The sequence below is a fragment of the Amphiprion ocellaris genome, chromosome 19, assembly GCF_022539595.1.
Source record: "Amphiprion ocellaris isolate individual 3 ecotype Okinawa chromosome 19, ASM2253959v1, whole genome shotgun sequence".
Classification (NCBI taxonomy): Eukaryota; Metazoa; Chordata; class Actinopteri; family Pomacentridae; genus Amphiprion; species Amphiprion ocellaris.
The window spans coordinates 10,499,470-10,517,006 of record NC_072784.1 but is presented as its reverse complement, the minus strand read 5'-3'; the positions used below and the strand labels follow the sequence as shown (position 1 = coordinate 10,517,006).

At 37.5% G+C, this 17,537-nt stretch overlaps 1 protein-coding gene across 1 annotated transcript; it reads right to left on the bottom strand.

Annotated features, from left to right (window-relative positions):
* Nucleotides 1-1,562: 1,562 nt before the first annotated feature.
* On the bottom strand, nucleotides 1,563-16,863 carry arl6ip1 (ADP-ribosylation factor-like 6 interacting protein 1). Its single transcript, XM_023286549.3, has 6 exons — nucleotides 16,704-16,863; nucleotides 14,776-14,909; nucleotides 13,549-13,668; nucleotides 9,111-9,228; nucleotides 8,661-8,745; nucleotides 1,563-2,368 (listed from the first exon to the last, which is right to left on the bottom strand). Exons 1-6 carry the CDS (start codon nucleotides 16,737-16,739, stop codon nucleotides 2,250-2,252), a joined length of 612 nt encoding a protein of 203 aa, XP_023142317.1. The 5' UTR covers nucleotides 16,740-16,863; the 3' UTR covers nucleotides 1,563-2,249.
* Between the last annotated feature and the right edge of the window lie 674 nt (nucleotides 16,864-17,537).

The window sequence follows — 17,537 nt, the reverse complement described above, 5'->3', positions numbered from 1 at the left end:
TTAGCTTTAAAAAAGAAAACTCATTCTGATTATTCAAATACCTAAACAGAGATTAATTTAATAAAATTTATTCATGATTTATTATGTCAGGAAAAGCTTCCTTTAAAATCATGTAAAACATTTTAATGATGATTTGTGATAGTTTGTTTAGTTTTAAATTTTGACACCAAGATCTGTTAGAACTCAGAAATAATACAGATGTTGAACTGATCTTACAGCTTTATGTCTTCTGTTTGGAATCACTTTTAAATTTGACTTCTTGAGGTGTGTTTGTGTAGAATGAATGTTTCTCCGGAGCTTTTTGTGTATAAAAATTTCCTAATTCTATAAAAATATTTCACATTTTCTGATGTTCTCTCAGACTTTTAGACTCCTCTTCACACATACTTTCAGTCTGACATGTGATCAGATGTCTTCTGAGAACTCGGGGTTCAGTCTGAGAACAGCCTGGAGCGAAACAACACAAAGACTCAGTTATGAAGTTATTTTAAAGATCAGTCTGAGGGAAGAAACAAAAGTTATTAATGCGTCACTTGGCATTTATTGTGACGTCTGACTGATTTTAAAGTCACACTGCAGATTACTGTGAATGTTCTACCCTTAATATGTCACATTACAGGAACTTTATAAAATGTATGAAAAACGTTTTGTCATCTGAGGTCTAGAAAACATCTGAAGAACATTTTCTGAAAGTTGCAGTGAGAATGTTCTTTTTTGTCATTATTGTGGAAACATTCTATACAAGATCATTGAACAAAAAGTAAAAGTGTTCTTCCTTTAACATTTCAGGAATGTTATAAAATGCTCTGTATGAAAAACATTTTGTCATCCGAGGTCTAGAAAACATCTGGAGAACATTTTTTAAATGTTGTTTGAGAACGTTCTTCCTTTGCTGTCATGGAACATTTTTTAGAATCTATAGTAGTTATAGAAGATTGTTCATAATGCGTTCTCTCAACAAAAAGTCAAAATGTTCTACCTTTAATATATCACTGGATAGGAACGTCTTAAGAACATTCTGAAAGTTGAATGTTGTGTTGTATTGAGAACATCATTCCTTCTTTATCCTTGTGGAGACGTTCTACAGAAGAACATTCAACAAAAAGTCAAAATGTTCCACCTTTAATATATCAGGAATATAATAAAATGTTCTGTGTGAAAAGGCTTGACAACACCCGGCGAACATTCTTATTTTGTTGTCATGGGACGTTTTATAGATCCCGTGTTCTCTCAACAGCATCCCCAAAATATCCTCAGAACCTTTATGAAGAACGTTCTGTCATCTGAGGCCTGAGCTGTACTGAGAACATCCCTCATTTGTTATCATTGCAGAAACGTTCTATTTAAGAACGTTCAAGAAAAAGGCAAAATGTTCCATCTTTAATATATCACATTGTAGGAACGTCATAAAACTTTCTGTCATCTGAGGCCTCCCTAACATCTGCAGAACATATTTGAATATTTTTTTTTCTAAACTTTCCTTTTTGGGATAAAAATCTTCGTTCTAAAGAGTTCTGTGCATTTAAACCAAACCAGGAAATGACGTTCAGAGGCTACAAAAATCCATTTAAATCAAATTTTATTGGTTTAGGTAAAGATCTCCAATAAAGACAAACAATGAAATGAGATCAAAGACCAGAAAGGAGGAGACTGAGGAGGAAAGAACACATAAATAAGAAGAAAAGGACGACTGAAGGGACAGAATGAGGGTAGAATGGACAGAAAGGAAGGCCTATTTACACAGAGATAAACGCTGCTGAGGTTCAACCGAAGCGCTAATAGCAGCGAGGAGCCTCTGTGAGCTTTAAATCCAGTTCCTGTTTTCAGCATTAAGCTTAAACACAACCAAAGCAGAAGAAGCAGGAAGAGGCTCGTTGACAAAAACAAGTGATTTCTGGTTAAAATGAGGCTTTGACGCTACAAAACCTGCTCAGTAGTCTAAGAGGAGGGAATGGCTTAAAGCATGACACCTGAAACAAAGCACAGCTGATCTAACGGTGTTCAACTCTCCCTGTGAGAACCTTCATCTGGCGGCCACAAACTTAAAACAAAATAAAAAACTGATGGGTGGGGGTTGAAATGTGACGAGGTGGTGGGAGAAATGAAACTCATCTGATGTGTGACAAACCAAACGGTGACGCTCAGAGATCAAAGCAGGACGCTCGGCTTCTGCTCTGCTGCTTCTTTCAAACTTTCTTCAACCTTCCGTTGCCCGTCGTCGGTTCGTCTCTCGGTTTCCAGACGTCCGTCTACTCGTTCTTCTTCTCCTTCTGCTTCAGCAGCTTGTTGATCTCCCTCTTGGCCATGCCGGCGTATTTGGTGATGATGCCGTGTTGGTTGAGGCCCGGCAGCAGCAGCAGGAAGCTCACTGCAGGAAAACAAGATATTTATTAAACTATACAGCCGTAAATCAAGACTCCAGTGAAAATGTAAACAAAGCCGTTACATGCATCATGATATCAATCAGTTCTTTGGAAAAGTCGTGAATACCAAAGACTTTCATGAATGTATGAGTCATTTTACAAGAATATTGTAACAGACTGATATTGTTGTTGATGTTTAATATTTATTGTTCAGTTCCAGATTTACCTAATGTCAGTGAACGTGCCATGAAAAGTTAGCTCACCTCTGATTGGCTGAGAGTCAGCAGTAGTGTGTGTTGAGCAAGAGAGCTGGGAATAGCAACTTATTCTGGAGTAAAGTTACTGGGTTTTTTTGTTGTTTTGGCGTTGGCTACGGCCCACAATAGCCTGTGTGAAGGTTCAAGAAATGACCAGAGAACCAGATAAAGTCTCACTCATGAAACAACAATGGCGTGGTGACTAAAAAAAACGGTTTATTGCAACACAAAACAACCAAACAGAGCATTGAGGACCCAAACAAAAACCCAAAATCATGCTGCTGGAGCTCCACAAGGCAGCCGCTCCTGTCAGAGAAACCGCTTGAATCAAAGTGGGGGAGATTAAGTGCAGCTGAGCCACTAGATGGCAGGTGTGGCTTAATCAGGTGAAGACTGGAACAGGCACACCTGGTGTCCAGGTGGAGGGTCGTCACACTACAATATGTTTTTACAACTTGACCATTGTTCATCAGTGTTTCACCCTGTTCCGAGCATTTTATTCTAATTTCACTTCCAAGGAGATGGCTTTCCTTTTCTTTGAAGCACTGCCACCAGAAGAGTCTGACTTACTCTTGGGAGCCACAATGAAGGGCAAAAAGTTAGTGAATGTAGCACAATCCAAGGTGGTGTACAACCAGCGAATGTAAACAAAGCCGTCCTATAGCGCCGCGTGACGACATATCCGTCCGCTCGTTAACTAGTTCCACGTAACAACGAAACGCCGTAAGTGGAGGACGTTATAAACCGAAGACCTTCTGTACATTCTTTTTATTTCTATGTGACTGAATTTACACTCTCCTCCATCCACAACTAAAACTGGTACAGTAGGAGTCTGTAGCGCTGTAAAATTAGACAAAGAAACCATTTAATCAACATTATGACCTAGTTTTACTCATGACAGTATATCTGATGAACTTCAAGGTTTCTTAAGTCACTAAAAACGACAGTAAGCATCACTAGTCTGTGTACAGTAAAGAAATTAATCGTAGTTACTATTTTTGATATACATTTGTTATTTTTGACTATTTTATTAACAAAAATGCAAATTATGCTTATGCAAATTTAATACCAGTTGAGAAAAGTTGTTTTAAAGAGTAGCCTTACTATACTTTTACCAATTTTATTATTGTGGAGCAGGTGATTTTCCTTTGGCATTGGATAAAAGCTCTTTGGAAAAACTCAACCTAAGAATCACCAGTCTGTGTACAGTAAAGGAAAATAAGCCTAGTTACCATTTTTGACAAAAATCTAGCTTTTTTCTGTCATTTTAAACCATTTTAATTAACAAAAATGCTAATTCTGCTTATGTAAACCTAACCCCAATTGAGAAAACGTGTTTACAAAGTTAAATTATTCTACTTATTTTCAATTTTTATCATTTAGAGCAGATGATTTTCCTTTGGCGCTGGATAAAACCTCACAATGTTTAGCAGTTTTAATGATTCGGCTCAACTATGAGGAACATCAGCCAGATGTTGGACAAAGAAGCAGCTGCAAATAGGGATTTAAATTCTGGAGAAACTTCCTGAATCAGTAGGTCACATTACCAATAATGGATTAATTGTTGAGATAAGTGAAATACAGTTTGTCCTTAAGTAACTAATATCTGCTGCTAAATCAGCTTCGTTTTGTGAGGAATTTAAAGAGCAGACAAAGTAAACATCAGGTGAATGGATTATAAATTAAACAGCAAAACCTAATAATATTTCAACTGCATAATTTCAGAGCAAACAAGCTGCAATCTTCCACAGTTAATAAGCTGTAATTTATTTCCCCATAATAATCCTAACAGCTGATCTACATGAGTTCACTGTATTTAATGCAGCTGCTGCAAACAGCTGATGTCCACAAATTGAGTCACAAGTTTATTAGTCCAAAGAAATCTGTCAGTTTTTACTGCAACCAATAAAACTGATTTATACGCAAAGCTGACACGCTTCATCACTTTAATGTTTTTGGAAGAGTCCTGATGCTACCTCAGCTCCTCGTCTGTGTTAGCATCCTTTTTAGTGTAAATATCCGCAAAATTTTGCATTTCATTTCTTCTACCACTTATTTGCGTGGCATTTTAAAAAAAAATATACATGAGTGAGCTACTGGACATCTTGAACTTCCAAAGGGACGAACAAACCACCTGTCTGTCTTCTATGTAGCTTAGTGTTGTTAGCATGAGCTAGCTAAACCAGACGGCCAGCTTTAGAGTTCATCAACATGGCAGCCACACAGGTGCAGCAAACACACCTGAAGCTCTCATTCAACAGTAAGTGACTCCACCTGGTGGATCTCACCGGCTACTACAGCTGATAGAACAGAACAGAGTTTTACTGCCATTGGCACGAGTACATTGGAATTCGTTGTTTGTTTTCTCGAGACAACTTTATAATTAAGGAAAAACTAAATAAAATAATGAAAAACAGAAGACCAGCAGCAATAAAAAAAGAGAAATACAATATAGATTAGAAAAATAAAATCAGTATATTATATCCTCCTGAGACCTGGCCCATTTACTAATGTCCTGTGGTCCTGGACATTTGTTTTGATGTGGATGTTTGGACTCATTTAAGCTGCCCTAAGAGTCTCAATAGAGGACATCCTGGCCTTTCCAATGATACCTCATGTGATTGGGTGGGATGTGGGGAACTTTGCTTTCATGTTGACACAAAAATGGAAACTGCAGCAAAACACAGGCCTCCTGACTGTTGAGAGTTTAATTGATGTTCATGCTCAGTTTAATTTAGATTCTTAGTTTCATTAGAAAATGAACTGACATTCTTGTTTTCTTGTCAGCCAGTTTTGATTTCGAAGTGTTGCAGTTTTTTCCGTTTTTTTTTTTTGTTTTGTTTAAATCAGATGTCATTACAGTGACAACATGAGTGAATTTTCATAAAATTCTAAATTGTGAGTTGTTTCAGCTCCAAAAATTCGGGTATTCACAAAAAAGTAAAATTGAAAGATACCTTTCTTCCTCGGTTCTCAGGAGGACATAAAAAGAGCACTTTGTGTAAAAAAAATTTTTAAATAAAAGATACCCTGAGACGTAAATTGCACATATTTGCGGTGTACAGATGTTATATTGCTCTTGTTGGTTTGAGAACAGAAGTGAAATCAATCTACATCATCGAGAAATATCTTCTTAATTAAGTTATTCACAATTAACTGACTGATTTGTTTCAGTATCTTTAACTCGTCACTGAATCTGCTGAGCGTAAAAAGACTTTTAGAGCCAGCAGTTTGTTCTGTTTGTTACTGACACAGAAAAATGTTCATCCATCACTCAAATAACTCATCAGCGGTTTGTTTACTGCACTCAGACTGAAGCCTGGATCTCATCAGCTTCTTCAAAACAGAACTTTCTGTCAGCAGAAAGTCCTTGAAATAAGAAAGAATGAGTTGAAGCAGGCAACTGTAGGAGCTAACATTAAAATAACCGTTTTATATCGTCTCTGCTTCAGTTTTCTGAACATTAAAAATGTTTTATTTCATGTAACTGGAGACTGACTCCCTCAGATCGTCCTCTGTTCAGGTTTTACTGAAACTTCTTCCAACGTTAGTAATAAAGAACTGAGAGCTCCGTGACTGGAAGTGCCTGATGCAGGTATTGATCTGCATGAGTCATCAGAGCAGGAAGTCTGGTGATGGAAATCTGAGGTCACAGCAGGAGAAAAATACTTTTTCTACTCATCTAAATATGTTTAATGTTCTACAAGGAGCCTCACAAATACAAAATTTTTGTGATGAAACTAAATGAAAAAACTGAGAAAGAAATATCAGATCTAATTCTCACAGCCCATTGTTAAATGCTTTAAAACAAGCTTTATGTGTACAAAGATGAATATAATTTTGGAGAATATAATTTGTATTTAACCCAGAGAGCCATTTTCAAAACAGTCCTTGTGTTTCAGAATTACAGGAAGTCATATGAAGTCTGACTTTGCACATTTAACTTCTCACTACTTCATCAAATGCAGGGTTGCTGGATATAAAATACCCAATTTACTGACTTAGACAAACCTGCTCAACCTGTTAAGCTACAGGGGTGCAAAATATTGTGTAATTTAAGCTTAAATCTCTCCGTTACTTGATTTAAAATGAAATTCAAGTTGATGCAACTTAATAAAATTGAAGTTTCTCTTCAAGCTAAAGATCTTAACACACTTGGGCTATTTTAACATTTTTAAAGCTGGTAATTAAAAATAACTTTAATTATGGAGGAAGAAATTATTCCTTGAACTGAATGTAGTTTGTTGATTGAACATAATTTCATTAAAAGTCATAATTTAAAACAGACTGATTACTTTAATTTTCTGTCCAAACATTTTTTTTTTTTTAATTTTATCTTACACTATTTCTAGCATACAACTTCCAAGCACATTCTCTTTTGCACATTTCTGTACTGTATACTATTTAAATAAATAAATACTGTCACTCTACATATTCTGATTTCACTTTATATCCTAATATTCTGTGTTATTTCATTGTTTACCCCTTTCTTGAACATCCATGCTTTTGGAACAATCTAGTTATTTTTTTAAATTAATCAACTCATCCAAGTCTAAATTTACTTTCTAAAAATTCTATTTTTTATATCTAGTACAGTAGTTTCTGTGAATGTGTGGATATTTTTCAGGCTACAGTTTTTCTGACATGTGTAAACTACATGCTCTACAGTTTGTAAAGTTCTGCTGCAACACTGAAGTTTCCCCGGAGGGATCGATAAAGGAGCTGTGAGTTTTATCTCCGGTATGAAAGCATTTCCTGCTCCTAACCTCCTGTGCTCTCTTTAATCTGGATGAACAGGAAAAGCTCTAACGTGACAGTTTTGCTTTCCACAAGAACCCTTGAGCTACAAGTTTGAAGAAACCAAACGTATCTCTAATTCCATTTTCCTCTTAAATCATTTAGAATAAAAGCACATCTCAGCAGCCCAGATGACTGGTGGCTTGCTTGTATTTATATTCCACTTTTTGAGGCAGCAGTGAAATAAAAAGGATGCAGGAAGAAAAGGGAACTTTACCTGGGTAACAAATGGATTCTCAGCTTGTTTGATTTTTTGAAATGGCGTGTGTGAAAGTCTTTCTATCAAACAAATTAGTATTAGAAGTTAGAATGAAAGGCTTGTTTCCAGTAATATCTAATGAGAATGTAATGAAAAAATGTTTCAAAGTCGACAAGTTTCCTTGGTCAGAATCAGAGTACAACAGTAACTATACCAGGGAACATGACAGATCTGTGTCCAGTAAAAGAAATGAGTCTTTATCCGACAGGAGTCTGTGCATTTTCCATAATCCTGACCATTTTATAAACAAAAATGTCTATTGTGCTCGAGTAAATGACACTCCAAACAACAAAACTTTCTAAAAACAAACATATGTTTTTTATTCTCAGTTCTAATCTTTTTTTCTTTGCTGCTGAGAAACCCTCTGGTGGAGCTCCAAAGACTCCTCTGTGCAGGAAAACCCACAGCTGAAGAATTCAAAATATGACCAAATCCTTCGACTTCAAGGGCTGAACCTGAATATCCGATCGTTGTGGTGGTATCCGAAGACTCGGAATACCCCCACATAGTGACCGCTATCCTAAACTGGCATTAGCAGCCAAATACTGTCTGTGTGTTCCTGGCACATAACATGAAGAGAGTGTAGGTAGGCTACTGAAATATCCGTTCTTGTAAATATATGCCACTGTTTAGTACAGCTGGACCCAAATATCCAAATATTCGGTCGTTGTGGTGGTATCCGAATATTAATTTTGAGATCTGAATACTCGGAATATCATATAATTCACTAGGTGAAGTACTGCGCTAATAAATAAAGACATGAATACATATAAATAAATGAATAATATTCTGTCATTACATCATTACACTACCAAATATTCTGATATTTGTCATTAATTGGGCCCGAATATCCGGAGCCCAGACATTGCTATTCGAACCAGCCCTATTGACTTCTGTGTGCTTTTTGTGTTTAGGAGTGAAAGCAGGCAGCAGAGAAGAGGAAATGATGGGAAACACTGGGAACACTGGCTGTAATAAACTCACCTATCAGGTAGGTGAGGAACAGGTTGTGCACCTGCTGTCCGATCCAGGCGACGGCCAGCAGGCTGCTGATCACAGAGGCAAAGTACTGCAGAGAGCAGAGAGGTCACGTTACATTCAGCTCAACAGCTGTGGCGCCGTTTAATTGGCTTAAACGAAGCCTTCCTCACATGTGCAGCAAAAACTCAGGTCATCTCCACGAGCACAACGCTCACTGTCACTTTAAACAGAGACTGTGTGAAAAACCAGGTTACCGCAGCCTGTAACCCAGTTAGAGGTTGGGTAAGTGGAGCAGCGACGCCAAAGCAGCTGATATTTTTAATCTTGGGTGTAGAAAAAAAAAAAAAAGAAAGAAAGAAAAAGAAGCTCCCTGTTGTAATAAAGCAGCAGCCCTGCAGCTAACTCAGCTTGATGTGTTTTAGGTTTGGTTTTACAGTCAACATTCTAGTTTACCATTTTGGGTTTCTCCTCCTTCAGGGCGCAGAGACGCTTCCACCAGCCGACGACGCGACGCTGAGTCTTCACCAGGTTACCGCAGATCTCATGGAAACGCTGCTGCTGCTCGGTGGTCCTGAGAACAAACAGAGGTCAAAGTGTTATTTAAAAAAAAACAAAAAACAAATGACATCCTGACAGAAGAGCTTCTGCTCAGCTGAGGCCAAAAGGATGCTACAACACACAAATATTTACCAATAACACCTCTTAGTCTTCTCATCTAGAGGAAGCCTCAGCAGTTCTCACTTGCTAGTTGCTGTTATACTACAAAGAAAATACTACATCTCCATCATAAGTGAAATAATTAGTTGTTTAGCGAAGATTTATTTCATGTTTTCTTCATCCGTTTTGGACAAACTGGGCATTCTGGAGACATCAAATTAGATTTTTGGTGCATTTAAAATAATAAAAAAAAAATTCTCTCACATTTCACCAAATGATTAGCTGAGCAGATAAGCAGAAATATTTAACATGCAAAAAAAAAAAAAAAAAAAAAACATTACAGGAAGCGCTGGGTTTTAGTGTTGAATCTGCTTAACCATCATGGTGTGATAAAACCTCCAGTGTTTGCGTTTCAGTGCTGGAAGGATAAAGAGATTAAACTCTGACAGCAACGAGGGGCAGCTGAGAAAAGTGGCCTTTATTTTCTGCTTAGCCATCGCTCCCTATTTCGGTCCTTGTTGTCATGGAGCCAAACGGGAACCGTGACCGGACTCTGAAGGCTCCACTTAACCGGCCGGACGACTGCTGCAGTCTGAGCTACAATACAAGAGTCTGTAGATCGATAGCTACTCTGCAACTACAAATACAGAGCAGACTTTTAAACCACAGTGGCCTCAGTTAGCGCACATCAAACCAGTCATATCAGCGTTTCTTCTTCTTTATCTACGGAGCAGCTGTGCATTGTATGTGGGTAATACAGTGATGGATTTCGACAGACGGAGACGCTGCATTGCCCATTCCTCATTTGCATAAAGAAGTCTAGTCCGCTTTTTGCAAATCAGGAGCATCAAACATGATACTCTGACTCTGGCAGCTTCAGAAAAAGTAAAAATGCAAAATGAAGTCAGATTTGGTAGCTCGGTCCTCACTTTAAATGTTGTCAAAAACACATTTTAGTGAACACGTTTTGCAATATAAGTTTTCAAACAAACTGCTGTGTTGGTCTGGTTTGAAATCCAGGAGAAAGAAGCATCTGAAAACACAGCGTTGGACATTAACCATGAGACTGTAGTATTCTGGTCGACTGGTTGGTCGATTTGCAAAATTCTCATTGTTTGGAAAATCTTCAGTCATACATTCATAAGAACTTAAGCTCTACATCAACATTGCTACAGGATTAATCCAAGAACAACTGTGAACTGGTCCAACCTGATAGAACCTGTTGGGTCGAATTTATTTGACTCAATTTTAACATTTACTCAGGACCGACTCGAAACTAACTGATGTCAAAGAAGTTGTCTGTGTTTCTGCGATTTGTTCAAAAAGCGGAGTTTAAACTTTGCAAACAGTAGTTTATGTATCAGCAGCTCAACAACCAACATCTGGATCATCTAAAAACAGCTAACTGGTCTGTGTTTTATTCCTCAGAGGTTCTGGTTCCGCATCACCAGCTGATATATTTTCAGAAATCAGATGAATGTGTGTAGCTGCTCTGATCCCAGTCTGTTCAACAGAAAGTACAAAAAAAAGTCAAAAACCTTCACAAAAAACCCTATCAAATTACCTCAAAAAGTTGCAAAAACCATGACAAAAAGATCTAAACTCTTGTTTAAAAGAAGTAAAATCACCACAAAAGGATGCAACCTGACCATAAAGAGTCAAAGATCATCATAAAGACACAAAACCACCTCAAAAAGACACAAACACAACACCAAAACATATGAAATTACTAGAAAAACCCGCAGAATCACCACGAAAAAATGTAAAATCACCACAAAGAGTGAAATGTGGTCATAAAGACTCAAAATCCCCCAAATTATTCAAAATTACCAGAAAAAAAGACAAGTGTAGTATGTGCAGCTGCTCTGCTCTCAATCTGTTCTGATCATTTCAGTAGAAAGTTCAAAAAAAGGTGCAAAATCACCACAAGACATAAATATACCTCAAAAAGACACAAAATTCCCATCAAGAGATATTAAATTACTGTAAATAGACATGAAATTACCACAAGATGCAGAATCACCATGGAAAATATGTAAAATCACCACAAAGAGTCAAATATGATCATAAAAAGCCATAAAATCACCATGAAAACACGCAAAAAACCCTACAAAAATATCTGAAATTACTACAAAAATAGAATCACCATTAAAAGATGCAAAATCACCAGAGTCAAATATCCTCATAAAAAAAGACCAAATTACCTCAAAAATATCTGAAGTTACTATAAACAGACATGAAAACCACCACAAAGAGTCAAATATCACAAAAAGACATAAAAAACCCACAAATAGACATAAAATCACCAGTTATGAATGTGTGCAGCTGTTCTGCTTTTATCGGTTCTGATCATTTTAGCAGAAAATAACCAGGTTATATCAATTCAATATGCTGTATTACGATCTTTACAATTAATTTAGGCTAATAAGACTGCAGGTGGGGTCACTAGAGCTCAGTGGAACATTAATTCATCTGCAGATGTATCGATATAAAGGTTGCCTGCAGTCAGACTCGTTTAATCGATTAATCAAAGTGTCACAGCAGACATGTAGAGGCGTCTTTGTGTTTCTGTTCATCCAGATAGGACGTTTGCTTCTTGCTGAACAGGCCCTGCATGTCTGCTGCCGCCTCAGGAATGTGCAGCAGTGCAGGTTTTATATCGAGACGCATGTCCAGCACACTGAGGCTGTTATCCAATGCTGCCCTGGTGTCTGGTTGTCACAGCTGAGTCGAGAGGCTGTTGGGTAACATCTCTGTAATGTCAAAGCTCCAGCAGGCTCGGGGAAACTCTATCGGACCGGTTTCAGGTGGGAATATCTCAAGTAAAAAGCAAAAGGAGGACTGGTTTAACCTCAAAGTGGCATCTACACAGCAGATCTCTGGTATTATTTCACTGCTGTCAATGAGAAAGACTGAACTGCTCATTTTGAGTCATAATGTTTAGAAATCTATACATTTTTATATTTTTGACCTTTTTAATCAACAAAAACATCTACTGCGCTTCAGTAAACGAAACAAAAATTAACAAAACTGGCTGAAAAGGGATGTGCAACGTCAAATCTATTCACTCCATTTATTCTGACCATTTTATAAACAAAAATGTCTCATATGCTTGAGTAAATCACACAATAATTAACAAAACTGGAAGTTTTCTGTGAAGAGAGACTCTTTTTACCCGTAAGTGAAAGTAGAATGGATTTTTGGTCCAATAACTGAGAATATTTCTTACAAAAGAGTCGATCATTCTATTGATTTTGACATCAATGTCAATGAGAAAGCCTAAACTGCTTTTGAAATCGACACATTTTTCTGTTATTTCTGACCATTTCACAAACAAAAATATCTATTATGCTTCAGTAAATGAATGAATTCAAAATTAACACCACTAGATAAAAAGCGATTTATAATGTCAAAGCTACATGAACCTCGAAGAGGCAAAAATTGATTTACAATGAAGAGAGAATCCTTTTACCCTCTAAGCGACAGGAAAAGCGATTTTTGCTCCTACAACAGAGCAGAACTCACAAATAAATGGGTTATTTTATTGATTTTGACCCTGACACCGATGAGAAAGCCTGCACTGCTCACTTAAGAATCAAAATGTCAGTTTCTTACTAAAAAGGTGACGGCATGGAGGTTTCAGGAGGTCCAGTAAAGGCAACAAGTCACTAAATTTAACAGAAATCTATACATTATTCCGTTATTTCCAAACATTTTATAAACAAAAATGTCTATTATGCTTGAGGAAATGACACAATAATTAACAAAATTGGACATCTGTTGTGAAGAGAGAATCTTTTCACCCTACAGCGACAGTAAAACAGATCTTTTGTCTAATATCTGAGCAGATTTCTCACAAATGTGTTGATTATTTTATTGATTTGGTTTCTGCTGCCAATGAGAAAGCAAAGAATAAAACTCTGAGGATTGTCTCAGAGCCAGTTTCACCTACTTCCTCTGTCTTTATGATCATCATGTTGAGTCATCATCACACGCCTTAAAATTTCCTCATCCAGAAAACCTGATTACATTTTACAAGCTCAGACTTATTTGATGGCCAACTTATGAACTATGACACTATTTCAAGAGCAGCTGCTGTTATTTTAGATTTATAAACGTGGATGTAGGAAGGATGGATGTTGATATCTGAGTGTTCAGACAGAACAACAGCAGAAACACTACACAAAACAAAATATGTAGGTAATAAATGTGATTTTATTTATCAATCTCTCACCACTTGTTGGAGCCGAACACTCGGGGAGCCAGAGTCGGTACCAGGTAGTCGGCCAGGCAGAGCAGCATGACGGTGCAGGAGAGTCCAGTCAGCACCGACGGGTCCAAGTAGTAAATCAGCCTGACGGAGGAGGAACACGAAGCATCAGTCGCTGCATTTTCTAATGTGTAGTTCTGGTATTTTACAGCGCTGTTTCTGGAGCCGCTGCCTGTTGTGACTGAAGGATTTATGCTCGTGTTTGCTGAAGCTGCACATTTAAAGAAACAGCACCGCAACCGACAGTGAAGCAGATCAACAGGGACGGCGTGTGTGCATTCAGGGAATAACAAACTTAACAAAAACACATTCGGGAGCCTCATAGGAGACTCTGTGTTCTAGTCTGGATTCACCTAAACGATAAAGAACGTCTCATTTTACAAAACCTAATCTGCTGTAATCCACATTGTTTCACTTCCTCATGCTTCCTCTTTCAACAGCATGGAAAACCTGAACAAAATCTTCAAATCAGATACTGAGATGTTTCAAAATAAGAGTATCTGCACACTGTTGCAATCAGATTTGACATTTTAAAAGACCATTTTAAGACCACACAAAGAAAGATGCAACACTTTTTCCACAGTGGAGCTACATGTTATAAAATCCATCAAAAATAAAATAGTCAATTTGTCAAACTATCAAGATTGAAGAAACTCTAATTTGTCACATGTTCATACAGCATGAGCAGTGAAATGCAAACTGACCGTTCCTTAAGGCTGTGCAACAACAATAAGGCATTATGAAAGAACATTCTTTAAAACAATACAAGAAAAAAAGAGAAAGACCACACTGTCATAAATATCAAGGAGGTAGTGATTGTGAGGCTAAGCTGCAGTAGACTGTGCAAGAATGCAGTCCTATGTGTGTTATGTTTGGATGTTATTTACATATTTACATGATGCAATAATCTGCTTTCCACTGAGTTGCATTACTTGATTTTTTGCAGCTTTTAGGTGTGAAATCCTCAACTAAGATGACAAACAATAAAGCTAAAAATAAGACCATTCATGATTAAGAACAAGACTTGCCTTGTATTTTTTGCTGAATCTATTTTAAGACTTTTGATGGTCCACAGATGGCATAAATACTTGTTCTCTTGTCACAGCTACAGCTACATCTCATCTCTGAGAGGAAGGAAGTGCTTGTTATGCCCGCTATGTGCCACGCTGTGTTCAGTAACAAAAGACTCACAGGAAGAGGACGGTGGTGGCGCCCATCAGGGCTCCAGGGAACCACGGCTTCTCCCAGCGCAGGACTCGGTCCCCAGCCAGGATCACTTCACCCCAGCCCTGCAGCTGCTCCTCCAGCTGGGCCGTTTCCTGAGCCTGGACACAAATTCAACACTTAACCAAACCAGAAAGTTCACTACTGAAGGGTGTGTTATTGAAAAAAATGTCAGTAATATTAGTATAATCTGGGAGGACCAAGAGTTTCCCCAAGGGTTTGTATTTCTGCTCTAAAGAATCCACTGAGGCTACATAATCATCTACATCAATATTTCAAACTGAGGCAAGTTTTTTTTATTTTATTTTAAGGCTTCAAATAATTTTTGAATGTTTATCTTTCATATAAATATGTAAACGCTGCATCACGACATTTTGGTCACCTGAGGATCAAACAATGAGAACTTCAGCTTCTCTCCTGCTCTCTGTGCTCACATAAACCACATTTCAATACAGCTGAATTCCTAATAAAACCGTTCCCATTTACAGATTTGTATCATGTAAAAAAAGTGACTGAAACGCAGCTCAATAACACTAAAAGTTAATCAGAAGTCTGATGCTCTGCACCACTAAAAATCCTGGTTTTACAAAGACAACATTGTCCGATAAATTCACCAAACACATGAGCAAAGTCTGTGATGTGATTGTGTTCTCCTAGAATTCAAATTATTCCAGAAATCAGAGAACATCTACACAGCATAAGCACAAAATAAATGGTTTTAACTGACTCCTGTCCACTGTGTCCTTGTTGTATATAGACAGTTTTAAATTACTAATTATGTTGGAATTTCCAGTTCAACAAATGTGATTATCTGAGTCCTTGCTTCTATTTTGTACTGTGCTGTTGTACAATAAGAGCCTGTCAAAATAAAATGAACTTAAATCATCCTGTCATTTTTGCTTCTTTGGAGGAAGGTTAATCATTCAGAGCATTTGTGAGTTCTTATTTGTCACATGTTCCTCAAGGGTTTTAATAAGACAAAATAAAAGAACATTGTTTAAAAACAGAAAAAGTCAAGTCATAAAAAAGCAAGGTTATGATTGGATTACTTCAACTAATTGAGTTGAACCAACTAATCAGTAAAAAAGTGAATCAATTCGCGCTCAATATGTTTGCACCTTTTTTAAAAAGCAGGGGAATGTAATTTTGTTCAGTTTGACACAAACATATCTGTAAGTGAAAAAGATAATTTAAAAATATATCAGAATAGTTTGGTGGTAAAACTGTATCCAGCGTATTTTATTTTAAGTCGTTGGTTTCTGCTTGTGCGAGGTTTTTTATGGTAATAGATTGTTGTGTGAACTAGCTGAATATGTTGGAACAAATCCTAAGTAATACACAATTATTAGCTTCTAGAGTTGTTTTTCAGGGTGTGTGAGCCTTTGGCGATAAGCACACAATCGATAATGCTGCCTTCTCTGTTGATATGACGGTGCAGTGACAGTGCAAAATAGAAAATAAATAGACTTAGATACATGTAAATATCAAAATACGTCGAGCGAAAATGTCACGACTAAATTTCAGGGTTTTCAGCTTAATTATTAGCCTCGAAACTGTCGCGTTGGCGCACGTTAGCAACGTTACAAATGGGAGCTAAAGCAGCAGGCTGACAGGCTAAGCTAAGCAGCTAACTGAGGTTAACTGTGGCGACAGTCGTAGCCCAGCGGCAGCACAGTGACGGCCGGTCGGATAAAAGATTAGAGCTAAGTCGGTAGCTCGGTTTCTCGGCGGTGCAAAGTTCACACAAACCGAACAAATCTACCAACAGACTCGGTTTCGTGAACGCTGTCAGATTAGCCGCTGATGCTAACGTGCACCTGAACAAACACACCCACATCGTACGGGGCCGTTTAAAAGCCGCTGAAACGGTAAAAAGACGATGCTTTTTTACTCACCAGCAGGTTTGCGCTTTTGTTGTCGCCTTCAGCCATCGTTCCTGATCTGGTCGGTTAGGATTCTAACGTGGTTTTCGGTGTATTGTCAGAGAAACGACCCGCAGAGCGACAGACCGTCCGTACACGCTTCTCCGGCTGCTCCAGCGTCACTAACGGTCGAACCGAGGCAGGATGTTTTTATCTGAAAAATTGCGTCAAAACCAGCCAGAGGCATCATGGGAAATGTAGTGTTATGTCGCTCTGATCCCCGCAGTTTTGTTTTGTATCTGAAATTGATCTAATGCAATATGGAAATTCATCATACCTGATACAATGTCCTTATTATACCTTTATTGTGTAGTTATTTTTAGCTTCATTGTACTTTTGTAATTCTTGTCTCCTGTTCTTTCAAGCCTCATTCGTATCTAGCTGCTGTTACATGTAAATTTTCCTTTTTCTCTCTTATCTTATGTTTGTAAGTATTTTCACACTGGAACACTATCACAGTTTCAACAGGTAATTGTTATTTAAGAAAATTTAAATGACAAAAATAAATGATAAGATTAAGATTCTACATTTTTATTTATTATGCAAATCTACCTGGCCTCTAATTCAAATAATTAGATCGAGACCTTCCGATATCATTAATTATGCAAATTTACCTGACCACGTTAGATATTACAGTGAAGACCCTACAATATCATTAATTGTGCAAATTCATTTGAGTAATTGAAATATCAGGGCTAAAACCCTACAACGTCATCTATAATCTAAATGATATAATATCATATACTCCATCAAATTACCTAACGAATTGAAATCTAAACGATAAGGTCTTATAATATGACTTAGTAT

What these genes read in the sequence shown, in the direction of transcription:
- arl6ip1 (XM_023286549.3), bottom strand. Translation starts at nt 16,739, where the DNA reads ATGGCTGAAGGCGACAACAAAAGCGCAAACCTGCTG. An exon ending in ACAAAAGCGCAAACCTGCTG is followed by an intron (nt 14,910 to 16,703) that starts GTGAGTAAAAAA and finishes ATTTGTGTCCAG; the next exon opens with GCTCAGGAAACGGCCCAGCT. An exon ending in GTGTTCGGCTCCAACAAGTG is followed by an intron (nt 9,229 to 13,548) that starts GTGAGAGATTGA and finishes GTTTGTTCTCAG; the next exon opens with GACCACCGAGCAGCAGCAGC.